This window comes from Pelmatolapia mariae, linkage group LG13, assembly GCF_036321145.2.
Source record: "Pelmatolapia mariae isolate MD_Pm_ZW linkage group LG13, Pm_UMD_F_2, whole genome shotgun sequence".
In the NCBI taxonomy this organism is placed as follows: Eukaryota; Metazoa; Chordata; class Actinopteri; order Cichliformes; family Cichlidae; genus Pelmatolapia; species Pelmatolapia mariae.
The window spans coordinates 10,175,228-10,198,884 of NC_086238.1; the positions used below are offsets into that span (position 1 = coordinate 10,175,228).

A 23,657-nucleotide genomic window follows, 5' to 3' on the forward strand; every position below is an offset into this window, starting at 1 on the left:
GATCACATAAGAAGGGCCTTTAATCCGACTCTGCAGGTGTGCTGTACTGTTTGGATCACTGTTTTGTAGCAACTGCCCTATGTTTATTTTCTGAGTGTTTCTTTGTTCTGTTTTCTATGTGGCAGATTTTTGGAATTTACTACTAATAAAAGCACATTGTTTTTCCAAATAAAGGCAGTTTTACTTAAATAAAGTAACAACAAAAGCAGCAACATTTAGAGTTCTCCCTAAGCTAAATTATCAAATTATAAGCTGTATGTTATAGATACAGCTCTATTAACTTGTTAGTTTGCAAGATGAGGCTGATTTGATTACTTTATTTAGGTTACTTTAGAGTAGTTGAAGCTATTTAATTGAAACTGTATTATCATCGAAGTGAATATTGAAATCTGTAGAGTAATTTAAAAAAGGACTAGGACTTTGCATAAAATGAAAATAGTGGAATACAGAAACGTCCAGTCTGCAGCCAAATGCAGTATTTCCCCTTCTCCACCAGCAAATTTAACTTTTCAATGAACTGTAAAACTTGAAAAGGTACTTATTGAAGCATTTATAAATGTACTGATTTAACTGTTCAGGCATCCAGACTGCAACATGGCACCAGGTTGAAGACTGCAGTGTGACATGTATCATCACTCCGGGTGTGCCTGTCCAAAGTAGCCTTGAAGGTACTGACACAAACTTAAACACAGCTTTGATGTCATTAATTTAAGACAAACGCCCTCTTAATGAGCTTGTAAACTGTACTCTACTGCCACTTTCTGGTAACAGTAGAAGCTGCTTAAACTACTGTCCCTGAGGTGAAACAAAGAGGGTGTTTAAAAATACTTCAAACTGCTATTCTCAACTTTGCAAATGTTCATGTTGCAGCTTTTATTGCGATATTGCCATAGTTTGAGCACTAATAATCTTGGAGCATGATGAAAATATGAACAACAGGAATTAAAATGAGATGCTTGAAGAAGGCCTTACACAACAATATTACACATGTGCTGGGTTTTTTTTCATTAAACCTCACCAGATGTTCTGCAAATATGCAGAGGTGGCAAAAGTACAGACATTCTGTGCCGAGTAGAAGTGCAGACACTAGTGTTGAAAAATACTCCAGTAAAAGTTGAAGTACTGATTCAACTTCTATACTCAAGTAAAAGTAAAAAAGTACTGCCTCAGAAATATACTCAAAGTTAGAAAGTAACTCCTAGACCTGTTTTTATGGAAAGCTAACTGGACCTTGTGCCTTATTCATGGAATAATTAAATTAAATTAGTAGATATGAATACAAACTTTATTTCAGTCTAAATATTAATTCTAATAAACATACTCTGCTTGAATCCGTTAAGCTGAACATGAGCAGTAAAAAAAGAAGGAAAATAATAAAAAAAATAGCTCTATTTTCTGTTAATCACATGATGATCAAATGAACACAGTCAGGGTTTAAAGTGGGATTCAGCAGGTGGGGGGACCCTAAAATTAGCTGTAATGGCTCAGTGTGAGGAAAAAGAATCACAGCTCACAATAATTTCTGAGTGCTTCAGTAGATTTTCTCAATGTACAAGCTGTGATTAGCTGACCTGCTGCTCTTTGAGGATGTACACAACTGAATTCAACCAGATGTGAGCAGGTGTTTCATGGGTTGTCCTGGCTAATTTCCATCGTCTACACTGACAGTACACTATTCACGCTGTCTTTATATTACACCCTGTGCAGCTGGTATGCAGCTTGAATTTGATGAATGAATCTAAGCATTATCAGCTAAAGTTCATATTAATCTCTAGTACTCTTTATGTAACTTAACTTGACCATGAGCACCACAGTCACTGTGCACCAGTCACACACACTTTAAAACCATCACAGTACAGGAAACTAACCAGTTTATCCTGCACTAAACTGCAGACTATTTTCATGCAACCTTTAAATAACACAGTCAGCCCGCCTCATTTTATTTTGCATAATATAAAAATTAATAATGTCACACACAAACAGTTTGTATGTTTGCTGATGTTTGTTAAGCTGACAGAAATGCTGCATTTGAAATTACCTGCCACAAAATATTACTTCCTTTATGGTCACTCTTCTTCTGTAGGGCTAGCTAGATGCTGAAGTACCGCTACCACAGCTTACCTATGGACACCTGCAGTCGCTCCAGCGCCAAAACCCCCCAGAAAACAAACAATTTTTTAAAAAATCAATGGCTCACTTTAACCCCAGACTGTGGCACACAGTTTTTTTGCATCTTTCATCTCTTTTTACCCAACATCTCCTGGTGATTAATACACAGGATTGCCTTTAATGTGTTACTGCTTAGGCTCAAATCGGTTTGATGTTTGAAGGCCCACAATGACATGAAATTATAACTCCCCTCAAATGTTAAATCAAAAGTAATGAGTTAAAATGTTAGAAGTAGAAAGTGCGGATATTTGTTTAAAATGTAGGGCTGAAAGTAAAAAAGTTTCCATTAAAAAACTACTCGGATAAATTCTACTTAAGTCCAGTAACAAAGTATTTGTACTCATTACTTCCCAGCTCTGCAAATATGTAATATACTGTATTATGCTGATACAAGCCCTTTTGCTCTGCTCAGATTCAATGTCAATGTCAGCACTACTAATTATGAAGTTACACTAAACCAATCTCTGGGTATTTGTGTAGACATCAGCCAAACATGCACACTATTTCAAAGTTACATAAAACATGAAATTTGCAGATTACCCTCTCTAATCCAAAAAACCAACTTGTTCATCTTTGCACAATATTGCATAGCGGCCTAAAGCGCTAAGTCCATCTGCCCTGATCTAGTTTGAACCGACAAGATGTGTGTGACTGAAACTGAACTTTTTGCAATCTCAGCTGACACATTTGACGTGCTTATGCTTCCAGTATGATGGAGACAAAACTATAATAAAAGAAAATCCACATACAAACAGGGTTTCACTGTAAAAATGTGATGCGCTTTTTTGCAGGTCAGGACACTTTTAAAGTTTTTTGAGGATCCAAACTCACATTTTTCCCCCTTTTTTTTTCCAATGTTGCAAGCTGTTAATGCTCTGGAGTGAAGTGGGGGAATATGAGGAGAAGCCCAAATGATCATGCATTATGACATGTAAGAGGCAGCCAGGATTACTGGGCTATTTGACAGAGGATTACAGAGTGGAAAGTTGCAAAGAGCATTGATGCTTTAGAGTGAAAGAAAGCATGAAATGTTCAAAGCACCCACAATATGTTTGCAGCAACAGAAGTTTTAAAAGGTCAATAAAATGTTAGTTTTCCTTACTAAAAAGGAAAAAAAAGGCTTTTGTGTTGAGGGTTAATGTTTCTTTTATTTATGTTGCTACTGCTGAGGTCAGTAATAATAATGCACTGCTTTAGGCAACATTAGGGCAAGTGGGGAAAAAATAAGATAAAATCTTGTGCTGTTCTGTGCTGAAGTAGCTGAAATTGTGTGTTTATAGAATTCTACATTGCATTGTGTCATGGGCAGTGGAAAAGGATTACAACAAAAAGCAGCATCAATCCCCCACCCACAAATCATATAAACACATCGGAACAAGAAAGAAAGCAGATGTATCTGTGCTCCAGAAAATGAGAGCTGCCAATCTCAGCCAGTCATTTAAAACCCTGATCTTAAGTGAATACATGCAAGCCCCGTCAGCGATGAACTGATCTTCTTGCGTCACAGGGGACAACACATGGAGTTGGAGGAGAGGGTTTGTGTGATCTGATCATAAAGTGACGGCAGGAGGGGATATTAGAGAGGATGCCAGTGTTTGGGTATTATGTCAAATGAACAATGCCATTGGCCAAAGGATATCTGATGTGCCATCTGTGCGGGTTGGTCAGTGCAGATCATGTGTGATACATCGTTGCTGTGTGGCATGTGTACACAGAAAAGAGATGGGAACTGTGACGTACATGTACAGTGACTGAGATAAGATTTAAAGAAATAAATGAATAAAACCAAACTGAATGCCTTTCAGCACATTATCCATAAAAAGGAAACTTCCTCTGTGCATAACCTAATACTATGAATGAATTTCACTCAGATGCAATCAAGCGCAATTTTTGCAATTTGATCTTTAAGGCTATGCCTATCTTCAAATATGGAACACACAACTTAAATAATAAAACAATTAGATTCAAATAAACTTGTGTTTTCTGGTAGCCGCAAACTACATAAAACCAGACTCAAAGGTAAGGTTTTCTCCCTCCTTTGAGATTTTCCCCTTATAATCCTGCTTTAGCAGAACTATAAAAAGGGATAAACAGACAATGACAACAGACAGTATGTTTTAAAGCAAAATATATTTTCTGCTGGGTATTTGTAAGAATCTATAGTAACTGACACTAATTCTGCATATGTGCTTGCTTGATGTAAAACCTTTGTAGAATTTATAGAAAATGTAGTAAAACAACCACTTTAGTCTGCACACATGAAACATGTTGAGGTATATATGCACTACCACACAAAAAATGTAACTAGAACATTTTCTATTTACAAGGTGCGCAGTGTTTTCATATAATAACCATCTGTTTTTTCTAATTAAAGAGTCATCCTAACTTACACTTTTGACATGACAAGAAGAAAATGAGGTAAAATTAACACGCATGTAAATCCATAGAATAATGCTTAAGTGCTAACACATAATAGTTGATAAAGAAGCTAATATCCATCATTGGAGAAGCTGGAAAAAAAGTCTTTAGAAAGTCATTTGATATCGTTCTGATTGAAATCAATGGCAGAGGCTTTTTCTTTTCTGTTTTTTTTTTAAGTACAAATACTTATAAAATGAATTATTACTGATAGTTAAAAATGCTGCATTGCGATGACAAGAGAGATGTATTATACTTCAGTCTGAAAAAAGATCAACTTCAGCACAGCCTCTACCCTGGTGCAAATCCTTGACATAACGGCCATCATTCACATCTTTGCAACAACCTCCTCGGCCTAGAACAGAGGAAGAGATGAGATTAAAAGCAAGGCAGAAAATATGATCATTCCCCTGAATATTGTAGTAATATAAGCCTAACAGCACTGGATCTTGAGCCACTCCTCATTTCTGCATGTTTTGCTAGGATAAAGGGAAAAAAGTGCAACAATTTTTTTAAACTGTGCCCAAATTTTTAGAATTATAGTATATAAGACAAAAACAGAGTTTGTAGAGTTCTAACAAGCTTTAAAGTCAATAAAAACCTATACTTTTCAACGCATCCTTAACTCTATGAGACAAGCTTTCTTGTAATTTGATTTAGCAGTCTTCTTTGGATATTGACTGCCTTTTGTTCTGTTCTCTGTTCTCTTCAAAAATTTGAGGTCTGGGCTCTAGATCTGCTGATCCATCGACTCTTCTAGAGTCGATGGATCGACTAAAGGGCCCAATGCCTCACTCAGGGCATGTGTCAGGTCTTTTCTTTTCTTTTAAAGCATATACTGTACAGCATGCCTAGACGTTTTCAACTAATAGCACTTTGAAACTCACCTTGTTGAAGCAAACATATTTTTTATGTCTATCCAACTGTGTTAGCTTTGGCTTTTTTCATAGACTAAAGAAATGTGGGAAAATGATCTGTTTTTGCAACAGGCTGTTCGAAACAAAGTGCCTAAAGATAGAATTTAAAATAGGTTTGTTACTAAGTTGTTTGTTATGTGTAGGCACGAGTGTTTTTGTTATGCATGAATAATTCATAGGTCAGTGTTAGGTGGCTTAACACACAAAAAAAATATTTAAAAAAACAAGCAAAATATCGAGAAATAAGGGGTGGCTCAAGACTTTTTCACAGTATAGTAGAGCTATTATTTCTATTATTTATTCCAAAAACAGAAAGTAAGACATTGTTCTATAACAAGGTCACTGCCATGTTTTCTGTTGTTGTTTTAACTGATGGTTTTTTAATATAGTTCAGCTGTGAGTCTGCTGTGGTCAGCTTTGGCCTTATTCAGTCTGTCATCTGACCTCCTCCTCACCTTCCTGTCTTCACTGGAATCTTTATTAACCAGGCCCTCATCGCTGGCGGCCTGCAGACTGTCGAAGGTACCCTGCCTCTCCCTTTCCATGCCTCCTGCTGAGCCTCTGTCTCTCCTTCGGTTCTTCCAGCTCTCCATTATACCATCCAAACAGGCCAACCTGGTGTCAGTGGTGCATGCATACATGCCTATAGGCACTGCCAGCACCATGGCTAAAACTATCACTACTATATGTATCAGCTTCTCCCTCTGTTCCATCTCAGTGATGTCACTTCCTGTTACAAAGATGACGCACTGTTCTGGGCGTGGTGCGTGATTCTTGAGGGTTACACAGATTTCATATTTAGTTGCAGGCATCAGGTCAGAGATGGAGTAAGAATTAATCCCAGGTCCAATGTAGATTATTTCTTTTTTATCAGCATCTGCACGACCAAAGTGGATCGTGAACCAGGTTTCAGTGGGACGCTCTAGGGCAGCGAACCACTCAATGGAGATACCCCGTATTGTTTGCTTGGCGATGCGGATGTCAATGTAGACATTTTCATCACCAGCCCGCGGTACAGCTGGGAGGAGTGAAGACTGGGAGTTTCCTGCAGAGCGCACCTCTAGAAAGATGCTGACAGAGGAGTTTCCAATGAAGTTGACAGCGGTGCAAGTGTAGACACCATGATCAGCTGCATGGAGAGCGGGGATCACCAGGAGGGATCTGATGGTGTCATCATCCACTCTTTCTTGAGATTCTGGGATGACATTAGGGCTGTTATTTTATGGGAACAGCAAGCTTACAGAGTAAAATATTTTTAAAAATTAAATAACATTAAATAAAATTAAATAAAAAGACTAAACAAAAGTGTCCTGCAACTGATCTTCCACAAACATACATAGAATTAAAGAGTCCTGTACTTTATTAGACAGTCATAGATACACATTGTTTGTTTTTTGTTTTAAACAGTTAGTTGTTCAGTCTACAACATCTCATAAAATAACAACTAATGCTCATTATATATTGTGCAAACCTAAGCTGAAGTGATCATTACCCTGATAGGAACTAAAATGTTCAATTTACTGTAACCTGCACTATATTTCCATCTATAACAAATCCCAAGAATTTTGCAACTTGAGCAATTTGTTGTTCTTAAGTCAAAATAGAGGATGGTTTGTTTTGCTTCATCCACAAAATCGAAGGTTTAAAATAATAATTATTCTCCTGTGATCTCACATTGTAGACTGTAGTTATTATACTTGCATGGCTCAGTATTGTTATAATGTTTGAGAATATTTCTTATGAGCTAAGACAGATGAATGTCAGCAGCATAAATAGTGGTGGGATAGCAATGGGGGCAGTAGTGTGGTTATTATGAGTTTGCATGTTGTTTGATTGATCTGCAGTAAGCACTCCTCTCAGCAAGTTAAGTCTAATGACACACCGGTTTATTTAATTACAAGGTGGCCAAACAAGGTGGACAGCAGTGTACACTCTTAATCAACACTGACAGTGTTGTGCAGATTGGGAGATTGGTGGTGCTTACATCACCATGTGCATATATCAAGTTTTAATCCTCTTAATCTTAATAAAGGTTTGCTCCTCCACCATTGAAATGTGTGTTTAAGTATCAGATGTGCTGTAGTTTATTACACACTATGGTCACCACACTCTTACCATGAAATCCTCTGATTATCTTCAGACCATATGTCCACCACACTGAAGGGTCTGGCCTTGCTTTGGCGATACATCGCAGGGTGACGTTGGCACCCTGTGGCAGGCTGATGTTGGCTGATGGGGTGCTGACTTCGGGCTTCATGCATGCCTGTAGCTCTATCTCATGGAAGAACTTGCCCGCCCTAAAGTCCGGCCCTGAGCAGGTCAAGTAGGAGTTCATCAATATAATCGGAGGGCTCACAGACCTGATGAACTCCACGAAGCCCTTTAGGCGACAATCGCAGAGCCAGGCATTGTCGTGGAGTGCCAGGACGACGTTTGGCCCAGAAATTGTCGCCTCCCGCTCCTCCATGTTCTGTAATTTTTGGTAGAGAGGCCAGTTTTGGAAGACCTCCTTCGATATCACCGTAAGACGATTGAAGGATAAGTCTAAGTAAGTCAGACCTGGCAAAAACCTTAACGCATGCTCCGGTAGGACGTCCAGCTGGTTGTGCTTCAGATCCAGGATCTTGAGAGCCGGCGTGTCCTCGAATGCTGTCCATGGTACTGAACGTAGCTTATTGCCTTGCAAACGGAGCTCGGTTAAGTTCCTCAAACCCTCCAGACCCTTTGAGTTTATCAGTGTGATTTCATTAAAGTTCAACCACAAGTTCTCCAACGTCAACGTTTTTGAGAAAGCCCCTCTGGGTATTTCAGTAAACTGAGACTTTTCAATTCGTATTTTTGTCAACTCATGTGGAAGGTCTTGTGGTATAGCCCCAAATGCGCTCTCCTCCATACATATTAATGACCTAAGATTAAAAGAAAGAGTTTATATGATGATGTTATTATTTATTGTAATATCTGACTGACTGCTAGGATCCGTCAAAAAACAAATGTCACCTTCTGGAGGCATATAACTATATAACTATATATTATAACTATATTCTGTATCACTGACTCGTATACACCCACTGACATATAAATAAAACAGAAATCCCCAGGAGGACTGAACTACTTGAAACCAGTTCTTACCTTCCATGTCGGTCTTCTACACAGCTGCACCCGCGTAAACACTGAGAAAAAGTTTCACAAGCCTGAATGTTTATTAAAACTATAACAAGCAGGTAACAAATTATGTCCATAGTCCACAAAAAAAAAAAAAGATCCTGAATTTGAGGGCTACATTCGTGCTCCAGACATGCCGAGTGCGGCAGACCAGAGAAGCCTCTTAAGCTTAATCCCTGACGTACAGTGCAGGAAGAAGTGACATTTAAATCTTGGGCAAGACACGCACGATTAACACTTAGTGTCACTAGGTCTGACCCACTGTGCCTTTTAGATAGCTCTATATTCTGATTAGTAAACTATAAATAGTTCAAAGTTTGATATTGTCCAAGAGATTAATGTAATAATTTTTTAATGAACTTTGTAAGTGAAGATTACAGAGACCCATAGTATCTCAGAACCAAAGTTTGGAAACTGATTATTATTGTGAGGTGAAGTAAAGTTATAAGAACACACAATATCACTCAAGTACATGCAGTATAAAAGTTTATTTAACTATATTCAAATAGGTAAGTATCATTGGAACGAACAGATCTACTTTTAATGGGGTAATGATGCCTCTAGGTGGCACAAAATAGTCACATGGAAAGATTTTAAGTATGTGTCTCATTGGGGGAATATAAATGATTTAACGTTTCCTTTTTGCACCATCTCCACCCTATTTACATTGTGTCATAGTTCAGTCCTTCAGTACTTCTCTCCAGCTCCAGCTTCTCTCCATTCACCAGAGAAATGAACCATGCCTATGTGTATATCTTCTCTCAGAACATATGACAGATATATACAGAGGCACAGAATTAACTGTATATGTAAGTGTACATAATCTGATAAAGTATTTACAAATCATACACATACATATATGATATAAACAATGGATTGTCTACCATTGAGTTCCCTTTAAATTAGATTGGGTTGGAGAGGTTTCTTCGCTGGGCCGTGCACGTGAGGTGGAATAAAACTTTACAGTGTTTGCTATGCTCTTTCACTTCATGCATCATGTTTTCTTCTTACAGGCTTAGTGATAAAAAACATTCTTATAGACATAAAAGCATGAGAGCGCTTGGAGTTTAATATTAATGGATGAATATGTGTGTAACAGTCCAGTGAGTTTCACTACATCTGCAAGAAACATGAAATTTTCTAGATCTACCCAGTTGCCCAAATTCTTTAAACTGATATTTCCATTATTGTGCAGCGTGCAAAAGTCCGTTGATAGAAGTTGGCTCTCTGTGGCGGTGGAGTTGGTGGCATTATCCAGCGAGGAGGGACGGGAGGGGGGGAATCCCATGGCGTGGGTGTATGGGAGCGCGTTAGAGGGGGACTGACGTCAGGATGCTGCTGAGGGGGAGAATATGGGTAATGCTGGGGATACGGATGTGGGTTGAGATGGGGATGAGGGTGCCGGTGGGCATGTGAACGAGATTTGGGGTTTGGACTGTGACGTGAGTGTGGGTGAGTGCGGGGAAGATGACGTGGAGCAGGAGCCGGAGCTGGAGCATGACGTCAGCAGAAGTACTCATTAGGCTGTCCCTCTATCTTAGCTGTGGCCTCGGAGTCCAGGCTGGAGCGGGCTGACAGCAGCCGGTTGGACTCCTCGGGATTCAGTCTGTTCAAATACTCACCCTCGAGCCCTTTGGCCTTTGTGCCGGGTGAGAGTGTTTCAAATGTAACATATGAATCTTGGATGTCTTTTGATTTCTTTCCCCAGTACTTCTGAATGCGTCTCTTCAGCGCCCCGCAGCATACAATAACAGTGAGCGGGACTGCAATGATACAGGCCACTGTGATCACAATAACATTAATCAGCTTCTGGGTACCAGTAGCACTAGCTGCTTCATCAGTGGAGAATATGACACACTGCTCCTTCTTGGGGATCAGACCCTTCACACACACACAAGCAATGTACTTGGTCCTGGGCACCAAACCATCAATGGTTACGCGGTTCTGCCCAGCTCCAACATTGATCTTTCTCATGTCCCTCTCTCCAAACACTGCATAGAGCACACTAAATGCTGTTGTGTTTTTGGCTTTAGGGGCTCTCCAGTTTAGAGAAATTGTATTGTCTGTGTCCCCTACAACTTTTACTGACCGGACCACTCTGTCCGGGTCCTGCTGTAATGATGAGGCGTTAGCTGCCAAGTTACTTAGATTTGTCTTTTCCAGATCCAGCAGTGCATCTGAGTTGGGGGAGGTGGCAGGCCCTGGGGTGGCTCCTTCAGCCAGGCTGTAACTGGATAGTCCAGGATCAGGCCCAACACCAGGCAGAAGGCCAGAATCCAGGGCCGGCAAGGATGAAGGGGCAGAGGTTGGAGCCACATATCTGGCCACCAGTTTCTCCTGGTAGGCAGCTTTGCCCATTTGGTTTGGTTTTTTGATTTTGGGCTTCTTGTCATTGTTGGTTTGGTTCCCCTCTGGTTTTGGCGAGTTGGAGACAACGAGGGAAATGACAGCCTCTGCATTCCCTGCGTAGTTAGTGGCCTTGCAGATGAATTTCCCTGAATCACGGTAGGACACTGCTGGTACACTGAGGATTGACCAGGTGATTCCTTCCTTTGAGGTTTCCTGCTGGACTGTAGTGGGAGAGATCAAATAACACAGTCATAAAATAACAACAGAAGAACGATTTTTTTTTTTTAAAATGTAATTTGACACCCGAGACGTCCCCTTTGACAAATGTGAAAAGAGACAACAAGCTGGTGATTACACAATGTTGCATTGATGATCAGTGTTGCGTAACTCACTGTGTTGGCAATAGATGTCACTCAGACTTACTAACTCCACTCGTGGCTCTCTATTTAATTAACAGCAGCAATACAGAGCACACAAAATCATCTTATCTCGGGCACAACCCAGCGAAAGACTCTGGCATCCAAATAGCTGCTGACTCACCTGTTCCATTGAGGGCTCGTCCGTCTGCCCTGCGCCATGTCAAGTCTGGGATGGGGACGCCAATGGTCCCACACCGGAGCAGCACATTGTTTCCAACAGCGCTCCTTACTCGTGCTACAGCTGTGTGGATACGTGGAAGCTGACAGCGGCGAAGCTCTGCGTCGCTGAACAGGACCCCCGACACACTCTCCGGAGCTGAACATCGAAGTCTCGTGTCGATGAAAGCCACTGAAAGAGTCGGAGACTTCTGGAACTGGACCAGGTCGTAGAGCCGACAGTCACACACCCAGGGGTTATCATGGAGACCTAAGGGCAAGGGTACAAGTGAGGCTACAGGAGGAAGACAAGTGTCCAGCTGTGGACGAAGTGATAGACCAGCCTACAGATGGTTGGTGTGGATGTAGGGATGTTAATCCTGTAAGAGGATTAATATTTAATTCATAAACTACATCATGGCCATGACCATGGCAATGATTGTGATGATGACGATAATGATGATGATGATGATGACGGTGGTGAAAGTTGACTAGAGATCAAGGTCAAACTTTGCTGTCGTTTCACACTCCCTACAATTGTCATGCTTCTTATAGATTATAAGAAGCATGACGATAAGAAGATTATAAGAAGACTTGTTGTTGATCACAACACCTCCACCAACAGAGTGCATAGAGTTGTGTGCATTTTTATATATATATACAATTTGAACTGCGTTTTTCTTTTTTCTTTTCTTTAATAAAGTGTAACTTAAATCCACCCATTATAAGAGATAATGTTTTAAACAAAAGCATCTTAAATCTGCTATGTTACACTCTAAAAAGCATGTAATAGATGTCAATATGCAGCCTGCTAATATTAATTATTAAATATGGAATATAAAGATGAAATATTAAATATTATAAGAGCTTCAAAAATTATTATTTAAATTGTTACCTTCATATTAAAGACAAAATGTTACTTTTTTCCAATGTTACTTTTTATATGACATGTTTTTACTCACCAGAAACAGCTGTTGTTATCAAATTATATATTGCTTATGTAATCTTAAGCTGCTTTTTAAAAAAAAAGAAAGTTGCTTTGCAAAAAATTAGCACACTTTCATTAAGCACAGAAGAAAACAATGCACCTAAAATACACTTTAAAGGATTTAAAGGGAGACTTGATGTCAGGATGAGCACTGCCTCTCACCGAGTATCATCTTGGAGCTGTCTGGCCCTTGTGCAGGCTTTGCAGCCAGCCAATTGGACAGCACTTCTGCAGGTAGGGTCACCAGACTGTTGCTGGACAGATCCAAGTAGGTGAGGTTCTTGATGTAAGTGGTGGCCTCCGCGGGCAGGGAGGTGAGCTGGTTGTTGTGCAAATCGAGAAGTCTGAGGCTGGGCATATCCATGAGAGATTCCCAAGGAAAGGCGGTAAGGGCGTTCCCGTCCAGCCGAAGCTCTTCCAGGTTATAAAGCCCCCGGAAACTGTCCGGGTTCAAGGCGGACAGCGTGTTGAAAGACATCCACAAGAATTCCAAACTGGAGAGGTAGTTGAAGGCTTCGCTGGGTATCCGCTGGATGGATGTCTTCTCAATCCGCAGCTTGGAGGTGTCAACAGGAAACCCGACAGGCACGAGAGATATATCGGGATCATTGCAAATCACGCTCCTAAAAGTCGGACATATTTGTGTTAACTTCACAAATTACATTTGTGCATAGTTTACGAATCATTAAAACTTGAAACTAAATCGACAATTAATGACAACAAATGTGTATTCAAAAGTTCACAAGCAGCAAAAGTCATGTGGATAATGATTTTAAAAAATACTTATTCCCCGTCCCACCAAAACACAATAAAACATAGATGAAAGCCTGAAAGTGCCTTTGAAAGATAATCCTGCATTAAATAAAATTGGAGCGGCATGCACTCCCTGAATTATCTTTTGTACACGTGTTCACCTCTGTGCAAACATCTGTCCTCATATGATGACAAAATGCATCACTGTGCAAAAGAACAAATAAAACAAAACAAAGAAACAAACACACAAAAAATACCACACAAGATACATTAATTTCACTTTGGGCATCCAACTTACCTCGCCTTTGATCCATCACTCAGGTTGTGGTAAAAGCAGCTGCACTGCGAAGGGCAGGCGCTCACTGGGGAAAAAAGTTGACCCGTGGCCACGTAGAGCCCCAGCAGCAGGACGAGGAACATTTTGGCCAACTTTTATGCATACGCAATTTGCCTACATGCGCCCACTTTGCGCCCACTGAAGTCAATCAGACTATTTTTTTCTCTTTCATTTACAGGAATGTCATCCGTACGGCGCTGTCCCACCGCTTCGCTGCCCCATAGTGATCAGACTACTATGAGTCCCGAGATAAAAAAGGATAGACAAGGATTAGCGAAAAGGCTGGCGTTCGTTTCATCTGGATGCGTATTGCATCCCGGAATCGGATAGGCTGCGCAGAGACGTCCCTATTTATTACCACAGAAAAACACTTCCGAAATGGTCATAATCCACTGTGATGTTTGCTTTTTTTTTTCTTTGCCTCAAATGTAGCATGTTTATTTGAGCCCTGCCGTGACTGTTAATCTGGGAGTGGAGTGGGCCGTGTTTTGCCACAAGGTGGCCCCTATATCATACCCTGTGGCTCCTACGTCGGGACCTATGCGCAGGGAAAGTCCTCATTCAAAGTTCTATTATTTATGCATCTTTTTCACCTGGAGAATTAAAATTAAGTAATAATTTTAGCACAAAGATCTTTTATTGCTTCTATTTACAAGCGAACTGAAGCGAAAAAGGGGGTTTTCAAATGCATGTTTAGATAAATAAATTCCTACAAAATCACATCAAAATATATCACTTCCCTCACATCAGTGATGTCATCAATGTGGCTACATTTATATATATATATAAACTAACTATCAACAGGGATCCAAGTAGTGCCAACATAATTTGACATAATAAAAGAATAGAAGAAAAATACTGTGTTTCCAAGGAAGTTTGAGTGAAAGCGACTCCTCCTGGCCTTTAAATTTCACCTCAGTGACCTATTTGGACACATTCCCACACTAGTAGGTAAATACCTTCAATTGTTTTCCATTGTAGGTAAATACTACACATTGGTTGGCACCTGCCCTGCATTCCCTAAGCTTTAGTCACACTGGAAAATAAGCATTACAAGTCTTTAGAGTGTTTGGCAACCATCCTTTTCAAATTTAATCCACATTTTATGTCATGGCCAGGTCAGAACAGTTAGATTTTAAAGGTTTGATAGAGTAACAAACCCTATAGATTGAAAATAGATAGACAGAGAGTGTGTGCATAAAATCAAATAAAAAAAAATTTTTCATTATGGGACACACAAAATACATAAAAACACTCTAAATAGATGGACACAAATCAGGGCAAAAGCATATGGGTGAGAATTTAGAGTATTTGTGAATCCATCCATGAGTATAGTGTTTTTCTCTGTTCATTGTCCTCTGAGACCTTTTGAATTAAAATCCCTTCAACTCGCAGGTTACATATGGTTTAAGAATTGCAGAGGTCTGTTCTGTGGCTGTGAAAGTTGTTAAGCAACCAGAGCAATCACGTTCCCCTGTGTTGAAAGGAGAAATATTCCATATTGTATGGCAAGCAGGTAATCTCATTTACAGAAGCCAGTAAAGCCTTCTTTACATGTTGTATGAACCAGAGACATTCTTTAAGATCCAACCTCATACTTAGTGTGCAAAAAGCATTTGCTTTATTATACACTATTATCAACGGGGGTCAAAAGAAGTAGTGTATAAACACCCTCAATTGTGAAAGGATTAAAAAGGAATCTATATATCTAATACATTACATAGCTACACAGACTTTGTTTTTAGAAAGTTCCATTTGCAAATAACACCTCTTGCACATTTGGACTTCATTATGAAAGAGTTTTTTCACTAAGTAGCATTTTTTCAGTTTTTTTTACATTACCATCTAAATTTATCCAGATTCTTGATCCTTATGAGACTTGGAGAGACCTCTGTCCCCTCTCCCTATATTGAAACCTGAGGAATCCACAGAAGTCTAGGGACAATAGCATGATTTCATGTAATTTCCACAAATGTTGATCACTAAAAAAAATCTGAACTTGATTGTTAGTGTTCACAAGTTTTTGTCTTGAAGCACACAAACCCACAGTGTGCTACTGCTCTATCCAGTATATTGTGTTTTTTTTTTTAATGCTGGTCCAAAAGTGTCCAGTTTTTGTTTTTATCCTCTATCATTTCAGGCACCTTGCACAGCTGATTTAACCACTTGATGTCAGTCTGTCGGTCAAAATCTTTGATTCTTTGCACACAAGAACAAAAAAGGATAAACAGAGATACAGAACAGCAGCACTGGCATGGCTCCACTGTAGAGTGCTTCCAATAAATAATTGGTTAAGATAGTTTTACTGAATTGTAACTCATTGCACACACAGGCTGCAAAGCACTGGTGTGCAAATGGTAGGTTTGAATCTTAATTTTGAATAATGTGTATGAATGCAGATAACAGCAAATGCCCACAGACATTTATCAACTGTGTATTTTTAGTATTGTGGCTTCAGTTGTACTTTTTAGGCTTTTCATTTTTAAGTCTAAACACTGATGCATGGGGAATGTAGGTGTGGTTCTGATTGGCAGGGGGGGGCATTGGTTTGCAAACACCTGTTGTGCCTCCATAAAGCAAACCTGTGTATATACACGGCTGTGGACTCGGTCAAACCAGAGTCTCGTCGTTTAACTTCAGCAGCCGCTGCATCCTCACCGGGACACCACAACACAAAGGCTTGTTGTGCAATTAATAGAAGGCTTTATTGTTGCGGCGCGTAAATGCGCATTAAGGGTTACGTTCCGCGTTCATTAAGACATTCCTGCGCGGATTGGGGCGACAGAGAGGCTTTACATAATAAACTGCAAGCATTCACGTGAAATGCCCCTTTAAAAGCCGGCTCTCTTCGGTCACACCGAGGGGCATCGTAAACAAGCGGACCGAGAGGAGTCTGTGACAGCTGCACTTTGGTGTGTCAAATCAGGCTTCAGGATGGTTTCTTCGTACCCTTTACCGGAGGGCTTCTCCGAGTTTGATGTGTTTTCCCTGGGATCTTGTCTGCTTGTGGAGGGTAAGTTATGTCTTGGAATTCAGCCAAATACTACGAGGACTTTGCCTGCTGTGTTTGCCATTAACCTACGCCAGGACATGTCTCCTCCCGGTCACTGACACGGACCAGTTTCTCTGTAAACTTGCAAAATAATGCTTACTTATGGTCTAAAAACAAAATTTAAAAAAAAAATGAATGCGACGCATGACTAGAGCGTGTTCTCTTTCGCCTTGAGGTGTGAGCTATTTCGCAGGAAGCATCGCTGTGCGCGCTGATTTGCATTGTGTGTTTTTTTTGTTCCCCTTCCCCAAAGGTCTGCTGGGCTTCTTTCTAAACGCGGTCACAATGCTTGCTTTCCTTAAAGTGAGAGAACTGAGGACTCCCAGCAATTTCCTAGTATTCAGTTTAGCGATGGCTGATATTGGCATCTCCATGAACGCCACGATCGCCGCTTTCTCCAGCTTTCTGAGGTGAGTGATGTAACCACCCCTTTCATAATGGACATCGAGGTCCATCCGCATGTGGGTGGGATGAAATGTAATGAGAAAATAATGCCGGTGACAATAGGCTACTGCTGGCCACCTGTTGTGACGAATCATCTGTACAGAGCTGTATAATCGATGCAGAGTGGTCCAATTAAGGCTGTACAGTGAAGAGGGTCAGTACAGAGCATATTCAAACTGCAATCAGGAAATGAGACACGTTGCTCTCAGTGTTCACCAGTTCATGGATTAAATGTTATACTAGTGATTTGTTTATGTATTTTACTAAAATTGGTGCGTAAGGGGTTTCTTGTGTCAGTCAACTTTGAATACATCCTCTGTCTTTAGGTATTGGCCTTATGGCTCTGATGGATGCCAGACTCATGGTTTCCAGGGCTTCATGACAGCGCTTGCCAGCATCCACTTTGTAGCTGCTGTCGCCTGGGACAGATATCACCAGTATTGCACCAGTAAGTCAATATCTGGCTGATGAAACCAAATGCAGTCAACCTTTCCTCTCCTATGTTGCACAAATGTGCACATAAATCAGCAAAGTACACTGCTGTCTTTAAATTTTCTACAGACAAAATAATGAGAGAATATGCAAATAAATAGCAACCTGAACAGTTGCTATAACACAGGCTGACACCTCTGTACTAAAACTGCAACCTGGAAGGCTTGAGTGTTAACAATAAGTCCCACACCCTATTTTTAAACATCATTAGTACCAGGGTACATGGGCAAGAGGAAATGACTCAACTCAAATGTCCCTTGGTTTGAACAGTTAGTGCAGGGATTATTACACTGTTGTTAACTCTGTTATAACTGTTGCAAACAAGCAGCTCTAGTTAAGATATTAGTTTTGCTAAGAATGCACATTTGTTTCTTAGCAGCAGTGTGACATTTAAAACAGAAACAAAATCAAACCTACTTGAGTATGCATTCATTGTGTTGCTGGTGTTTAAACTAGTCATAAAGAATATTGTTCTTCCCAGGGACAAAGCTGCAGTGGAGCAGTGCCATCACTCTGGCTGTGTTTGTGTGGCTGTTCACTGCCTTCTGGTCCGCCATGCCCCTCATTGGCTGGGGAGAGTACGACTACGAGCCCCTCAGGACCTGCTGCACACTGGACTACAGCAAGGGAGACAGGTACCATATACACACATAATTTCTGCACAGTGCTTGCAAGATAAATATATGCTATTTTCACTTTTTTTTAACCTGCTGTGTGTGTCTCTGTCCATAGAAACTACGTGTCCTACTTGATTCCAATGAGCATCTTCAACATGGGCATCCAGGTGTTTGTCGTCATGTCTTCTTACCAGTCCATTGCACAGAAATTCAAGAAGACAGGAAACCCCAGAGTAAGTTCTGTAAATTAAATTATGCACAAACTTTAGCAACATAAGATTAGAAGAAGATGTCTTTTGCTGGGGGAAAAAGTGTTGTAGATTGCACTGATATCCAGATTCACTTTGGAGTAGCAAGAAATGCATACAGAACAAATCCAAAGAAGTTTAACTGAATTTTGGGAATTACTCCGAAATCACAGAATCTGACATTTATAAGAACAGATGCATAAATCCTCTAAAATATGTAGTCCTTGTAAAGGCTCTCTATGCTTTGAAGTTGCCCACTGAAAGAAATCATAGGGATTCTCCTCAACCTAGCGTAAGCACAATAGCCTCATGTGGCCTTTATTCAGAGAAACAAAACAGAGTGTGAATGAGGAGCATTTACGCTGGGATATATGTAGGTCATTACCACAGGGCGAAGATCAGTGGCTTTAGCTGGGAATGTGGGTACTGGTGTGCAGTGAGAAGAACAATGTTCAATAGTGGAGTTCTGGAGGGGTTGAATCAGGTGGCCCGCTTTGCGTTGCATAAGCTCATTACTTACAGTCATCCGAGCTGGCTGGAGGGACACTTTGATTACAAACACAAACTGCCGAGTAGAGACACCCAGTACTCCACCAGAGAACAGCAATTATGTAATAATCAAACAGTTTACAGTCAAATTATTAGAAAAGGGGGAAAGTCTGCATTAAAACTTGGAAGCAGAACAGCGCCTAGGAATGTGACACAACCTAAATTAAGGAGAGAAAATAGACCTGGAATTGGTCACAAATAATTTGGGGTTATCTAAAAGAAAACTCCATCTTGTAAATGTGTAATCAGTTTTACAGAGCTGATCATTATCCCTTCTGGAAAGGTTCAAGCATAAGCAAACGTCAGTGTTTCTTTTCAGTTACTTACAGATGATTAAATATAAGTATGTAGGGAATCCCCAATATATGTGGATGGAGTTCGGAGACTCTTTTCACAGTCTCAGCGCCACACAGATTCACCATGGTGCTAGAACACTTGGACATCTTGACTTTAAGTGGACTCGTATGTCATTGAGGGGTTGTTTTTTTTTTGGGGGGGGGGGGGGGGGGGTGTTTGTTTTAGAAAAAGACAGAACACAGTAGTTTGTGAACCACAGATTTATCTGCCAGGCACAACAGCAGTAAGTGCCTGATCAGGATTTAACAGACAGTGACTTTGTGTACTCTTCCACACCTCAGACATATCACAGTTTCTTAGCTATAGTTCCATTATAGCTGTTGAGACATTTTTATTTTGTTTTTTGTAAGCCTAGTATATTTACTGTTATTTAAAGTACAGCCTGTTTAAGTCAACAATATTTTTTTTGTCTTTTTAGCTTTAATAATAGAGACTTTGTGGTACTGTGCAGTGTTTACATGTTCTCCCTGTGCTTTTGTGGGTTCTCTCTGGGTACTCTGATTTCCTCCCACAGGCCAAAGAGATGAATGTTAAGTTAATTGGTGAGTCTAAATTTGATGTAGGTGTGGATGTGAGCATGAATGGCTGGCTCTGTGTTAGCCCTGTAATTGACTGGCAGCCTGCCTAGTGTGTATTCTGTATGTCACCCACTGTCAGGGGCGATACAGAAAATAGATGGACGGATGGGATTTTTCCATTTTATAAGCTTAAATCAGGCTAATGTCCAGCAAAAGCACTACAGTGCATATGGCTTTATTTGGCTTTATTTTGATAAAGTATCATTAAACACAGAGAATGTTGTCTGTTCTTGTCTTACTTGGTCTGATTGTTATCACTTCTTTATTTGGAGCATTTTGGATAAATCTAGGGATAAATTAAACAATCCTCTATAAACAAATCAATTTTATTTACCATATGAACCTAGAAGCAAGCTCATTTTACTGAGTCAGCATTAACACTCAGTGTAGGACGGTCTTTCACAAACAAACATACATTTGATAAATGGCCTTAAAAACAAATTGTTTATAGAGGTTTAGCTAATGTAATGTTCCCATTTGAAAGTCAGTTCATTCAGTTCTACCAAAATTGGTAGCAGTTCACCTAGACTGCACTGCCAACATCATCCTCAATGAATAGAGCCTAAAGTTTAAACCTGCTTTGATACTAAAAAGGAAAGCCCACAAAATATTTGAAAATCACTAATGTACTCTGATTGGTTGGCACCTGTTTTCAAAAGATTACTATATCACAAATCAGGAGCATTGTTAAACCAAAACGAGAACTTATATGTCTTTATAAGAGGCAGCTGGTTGTGGTGGTAGTCCAGTTAGGTGGGTGCTGCTTGAAATGTGTGAAACCATTATGGAGAATGTTTTAAAGCTGCTTTGGTGCATACAGAAATGTGTTTTACTGATATTTAACACTTTTTTTAATCTCGACCCCGGCTATCAAATTAAATTTTTTAGAAAAAAAGTGTTCAGACTTTCTTTTTACAATGGGTCTTTAAGCACTCACTGTCTGGTTTACCTATGGACGGTCTGTTTCCCAGGCAGTGCAAACCGAGCGTGTAACAATGGCCTATTAAATAAGTAAGTAAATATTTATTTATAAAGCATCCTTCAAGATAAATATCACAAAGTGCTTCACAACAAAATCATATGTTTTTCATCCTACTTTTAAATCAAACATAAACCCCAGTTTTTCATCATTTCTTATGTGTAGCATACATTTGTGGAGCTCTGTGAGCAGAGTAAATCTAAACTCAATCTGTGGACACAGTAACCCAAAAAGTTACTATACAATTAAAGACCAAAAGGTGACAAATAGACATTTGTATGCACAGTAAGCAAAAGTGTTCAGTTCTGTGAGGTCAAAAATCTATTTTTTTAAGGTAATATAGTGTCCAATGAAACGATGTTAAGAAACCTAAAGCTACTTATAGGTAGGAATTGTGAAAACTATATGTTAATTTGTCAGTGCTGCTTTGTATGTGTGAACTATGGTGCAGAATAATGTCTGCTTTCAGCCTTGGATTACACCGACCTGCCCTCTCACTCACTCAGTGTTTTTGTTTTGTAGCTTGGCATTAATGATCTTAGCGCAAACTTGTTTTCACCCGGGCATGTGACTTGCCTCCAAGCAGAAAACCTCATGACACAAAGCCTTTTTCTCCCCTTCACTCTTTGTGGTTTGCTAATCATTTTTGTTCTTATCCTCTCTTTTCCCCACTTTTCATTCCTTTGCACATTTATCCTCCCTCCACTACCTATTGTTTCCCCTCTACAGTTCAACCCCAACACTCCTCTGAAGACTATGCTGTTCTGCTGGGGGCCCTATGGGATCCTGGCTTTCTATGCTGCTGTGGAGAATGCAAACCTTGTCTCACCTAAGCTCAGAATGGTAACGACTATCATTACATACTTTGGCACAAAATTTTTCTGACTTCACTTAGTAATGCATTAAAGAAATACAGCTTAGCTTAGCTGCTTGTTTTTGCATGTGGTTCAAATGTACATATTTAATATAAAACATTTGTTCCTTGAATTTAAAGAATTCTGCCCTTTGTTACAGAAGACATGCAAAGTGTCATGTAGAGTCCAAAAAATGAATAAACAACACAAATGATTTCCTAATATTTCTGCTAAGAAAAATCTAATTGACCATGATATTTGGATCCTGTCTCTGCAGATCGCGCCTATCCTGGCTAAGACTGCTCCCACCTTCAATGCCCTCTTGTACGCACTGGGAAATGAGAACTACAGAGGCGGCATTTGGCAGTTAATCACCGGGGAAAAGATTGATGTGCCTCAAATTGAGAACAAGTCCAAATAAACTGAGCATGCAATAATTACATGCATACTGTCCTTGTGGTTTCTCGCAGGTACATAGATGTTTGTGAGTGTCTGTGCATGTGGTGTGTCTTGAGCAGTGGTAGCCATTGCACCTGTTCTGGATCTGCTCCCCGTTGTGTCTGCAGTTGTATTTCTAAAATGATTGTCACATTATAAAACAAACATATGAAATAACGTGTACCTCCTAATGGACTTTGGGAGATCAGCATTAGTTTATTATCCTGTTTAATAATATACGGTTCCATACAGAACAGCAGAAACTTTGGGCTTGGCAACTTCTGTAACCACATAAATTTCTCTGTCTCTCAATTCAAATGTGATTTGTTTTAATTTTGAGCTCATCTTAAGAATTAAACATATCCATCCGTTCATGTTAATCCAGTTAGTTTTAATGCAAGCACTCCTGCAGAGCAAGTGATGCACAGAGCTTAAAACCATATCATGCAGATTATAGCAAATATGACTGTTTATTCTTTTACGGACTCTGCTACAGCAGCCTGGGATATTTTAATCATTTTTCACTTTGCTTATAGTGCAAATGTCCTTGCAGACAGCAATCAGAGCATTTTCTCCTTACTAGTTGCCTATTTTGCCATCTGGTTGAAGATGAAAGGCTCTTAAATAGATTAATTCAGCTTAAAAAAAAAGAGATATCACAGTCTGACATTCAAAAGGCGTTTCTTAATCTTTATGGTGCCTGTTAATGAAATATGAAAGTGCATTCAGGCCACTGATATCCCATCATGTGTTGCAGGGTTGTGAGTGATCTCTCTCACCAGGATAGAAGTGCATTAATCCTCTAAACAAGAGGACCATTCTTGAATTCACAGCCCCCACAACAGTCTCTGCCTGTAGATCGACTGAACATGCTTCTTTCCTCCACGCCAGTATCCAAAGTTTGCTATAACAATACAATATCACCAAGAACTCTGAATAAATCAGTGTTATTTACTGAGGCGAATTCATGTCTGGTCCAGAGTGCTCTATGAATTCATGTTCAAGGAACATTTCACTTCATCCATTTGACTTCTGCATATCATGAAATTTGTTTTTACCATGATGTTTATGTAAAATACACTATTGTTTAAGCACAACATTGAACAATACACAGTACCATACTGGTTATTATAAAATGACTATTTTTTAAGTAGGTTTCAAAAACCACGTACCACATTCTTATGGTTTTCTTTTACCAACTGTTGATACTCGTAATATGAAATGTTAAAATGTATAACACATGTAAACTTTCGGAAAACAGCAGAGTGCTTCAGAATTTAATATAAAAGTTGTTTTAAAAAGGATATGTTTTTAAAGATGAGGACTACTTTAATAAATCATTTTTCTGTTTTATGTTACAACATAAAATACATTTGTGGTC

General features: G+C 39.7%; 3 protein-coding genes across 4 annotated transcripts; 1 reads left to right on the top strand and 2 right to left on the bottom strand.

Moving 5' to 3' along the window:
- Positions 1–406: 406 nt before the first annotated feature.
- lrit2 (leucine-rich repeat, immunoglobulin-like and transmembrane domains 2) lies at positions 407–8,854 on the bottom strand. Of its 2 annotated transcripts, XM_063492261.1 has the most exons (4): positions 8,634–8,854; positions 7,620–8,410; positions 5,960–6,699; positions 413–4,942 (listed from the first exon to the last, which is right to left on the bottom strand). In XM_063492261.1, the coding sequence occupies exons 1-4, from the start codon at positions 8,741–8,743 to the stop codon at positions 4,916–4,918; spliced, it is 1,668 nt and encodes a 555-aa protein (XP_063348331.1). In that variant the 5' UTR covers positions 8,744–8,854; the 3' UTR covers positions 413–4,915. The 2 variants fall into 2 exon arrangements, with proteins under 2 accessions (XP_063348330.1, XP_063348331.1); XM_063492260.1 differs by having other exon boundaries at positions 407–6,699.
- Positions 8,855–9,135: 281 nt separating this feature from the next.
- Positions 9,136–13,995, bottom strand: lrit1a (leucine-rich repeat, immunoglobulin-like and transmembrane domains 1a). The gene is made up of 4 exons (XM_063492259.1): positions 13,630–13,995; positions 12,741–13,201; positions 11,556–11,861; positions 9,136–11,236 (listed from the first exon to the last, which is right to left on the bottom strand). The coding sequence occupies exons 1-4, from the start codon at positions 13,749–13,751 to the stop codon at positions 10,170–10,172; spliced, it is 1,956 nt and encodes a 651-aa protein (XP_063348329.1). The 5' UTR covers positions 13,752–13,995; the 3' UTR covers positions 9,136–10,169.
- Positions 13,996–16,469: 2,474 nt separating this feature from the next.
- rgra (retinal G protein coupled receptor a) lies at positions 16,470–23,230 on the top strand. Its single transcript, XM_063491645.1, has 7 exons — positions 16,470–16,681; positions 16,974–17,130; positions 17,491–17,612; positions 18,138–18,291; positions 18,389–18,506; positions 21,714–21,827; positions 22,116–23,230. Exons 1-7 carry the CDS (start codon positions 16,603–16,605, stop codon positions 22,257–22,259), a joined length of 888 nt encoding a protein of 295 aa, XP_063347715.1. The 5' UTR covers positions 16,470–16,602; the 3' UTR covers positions 22,260–23,230.
- The last annotated feature ends 427 nt before the right edge of the window (positions 23,231–23,657 follow it).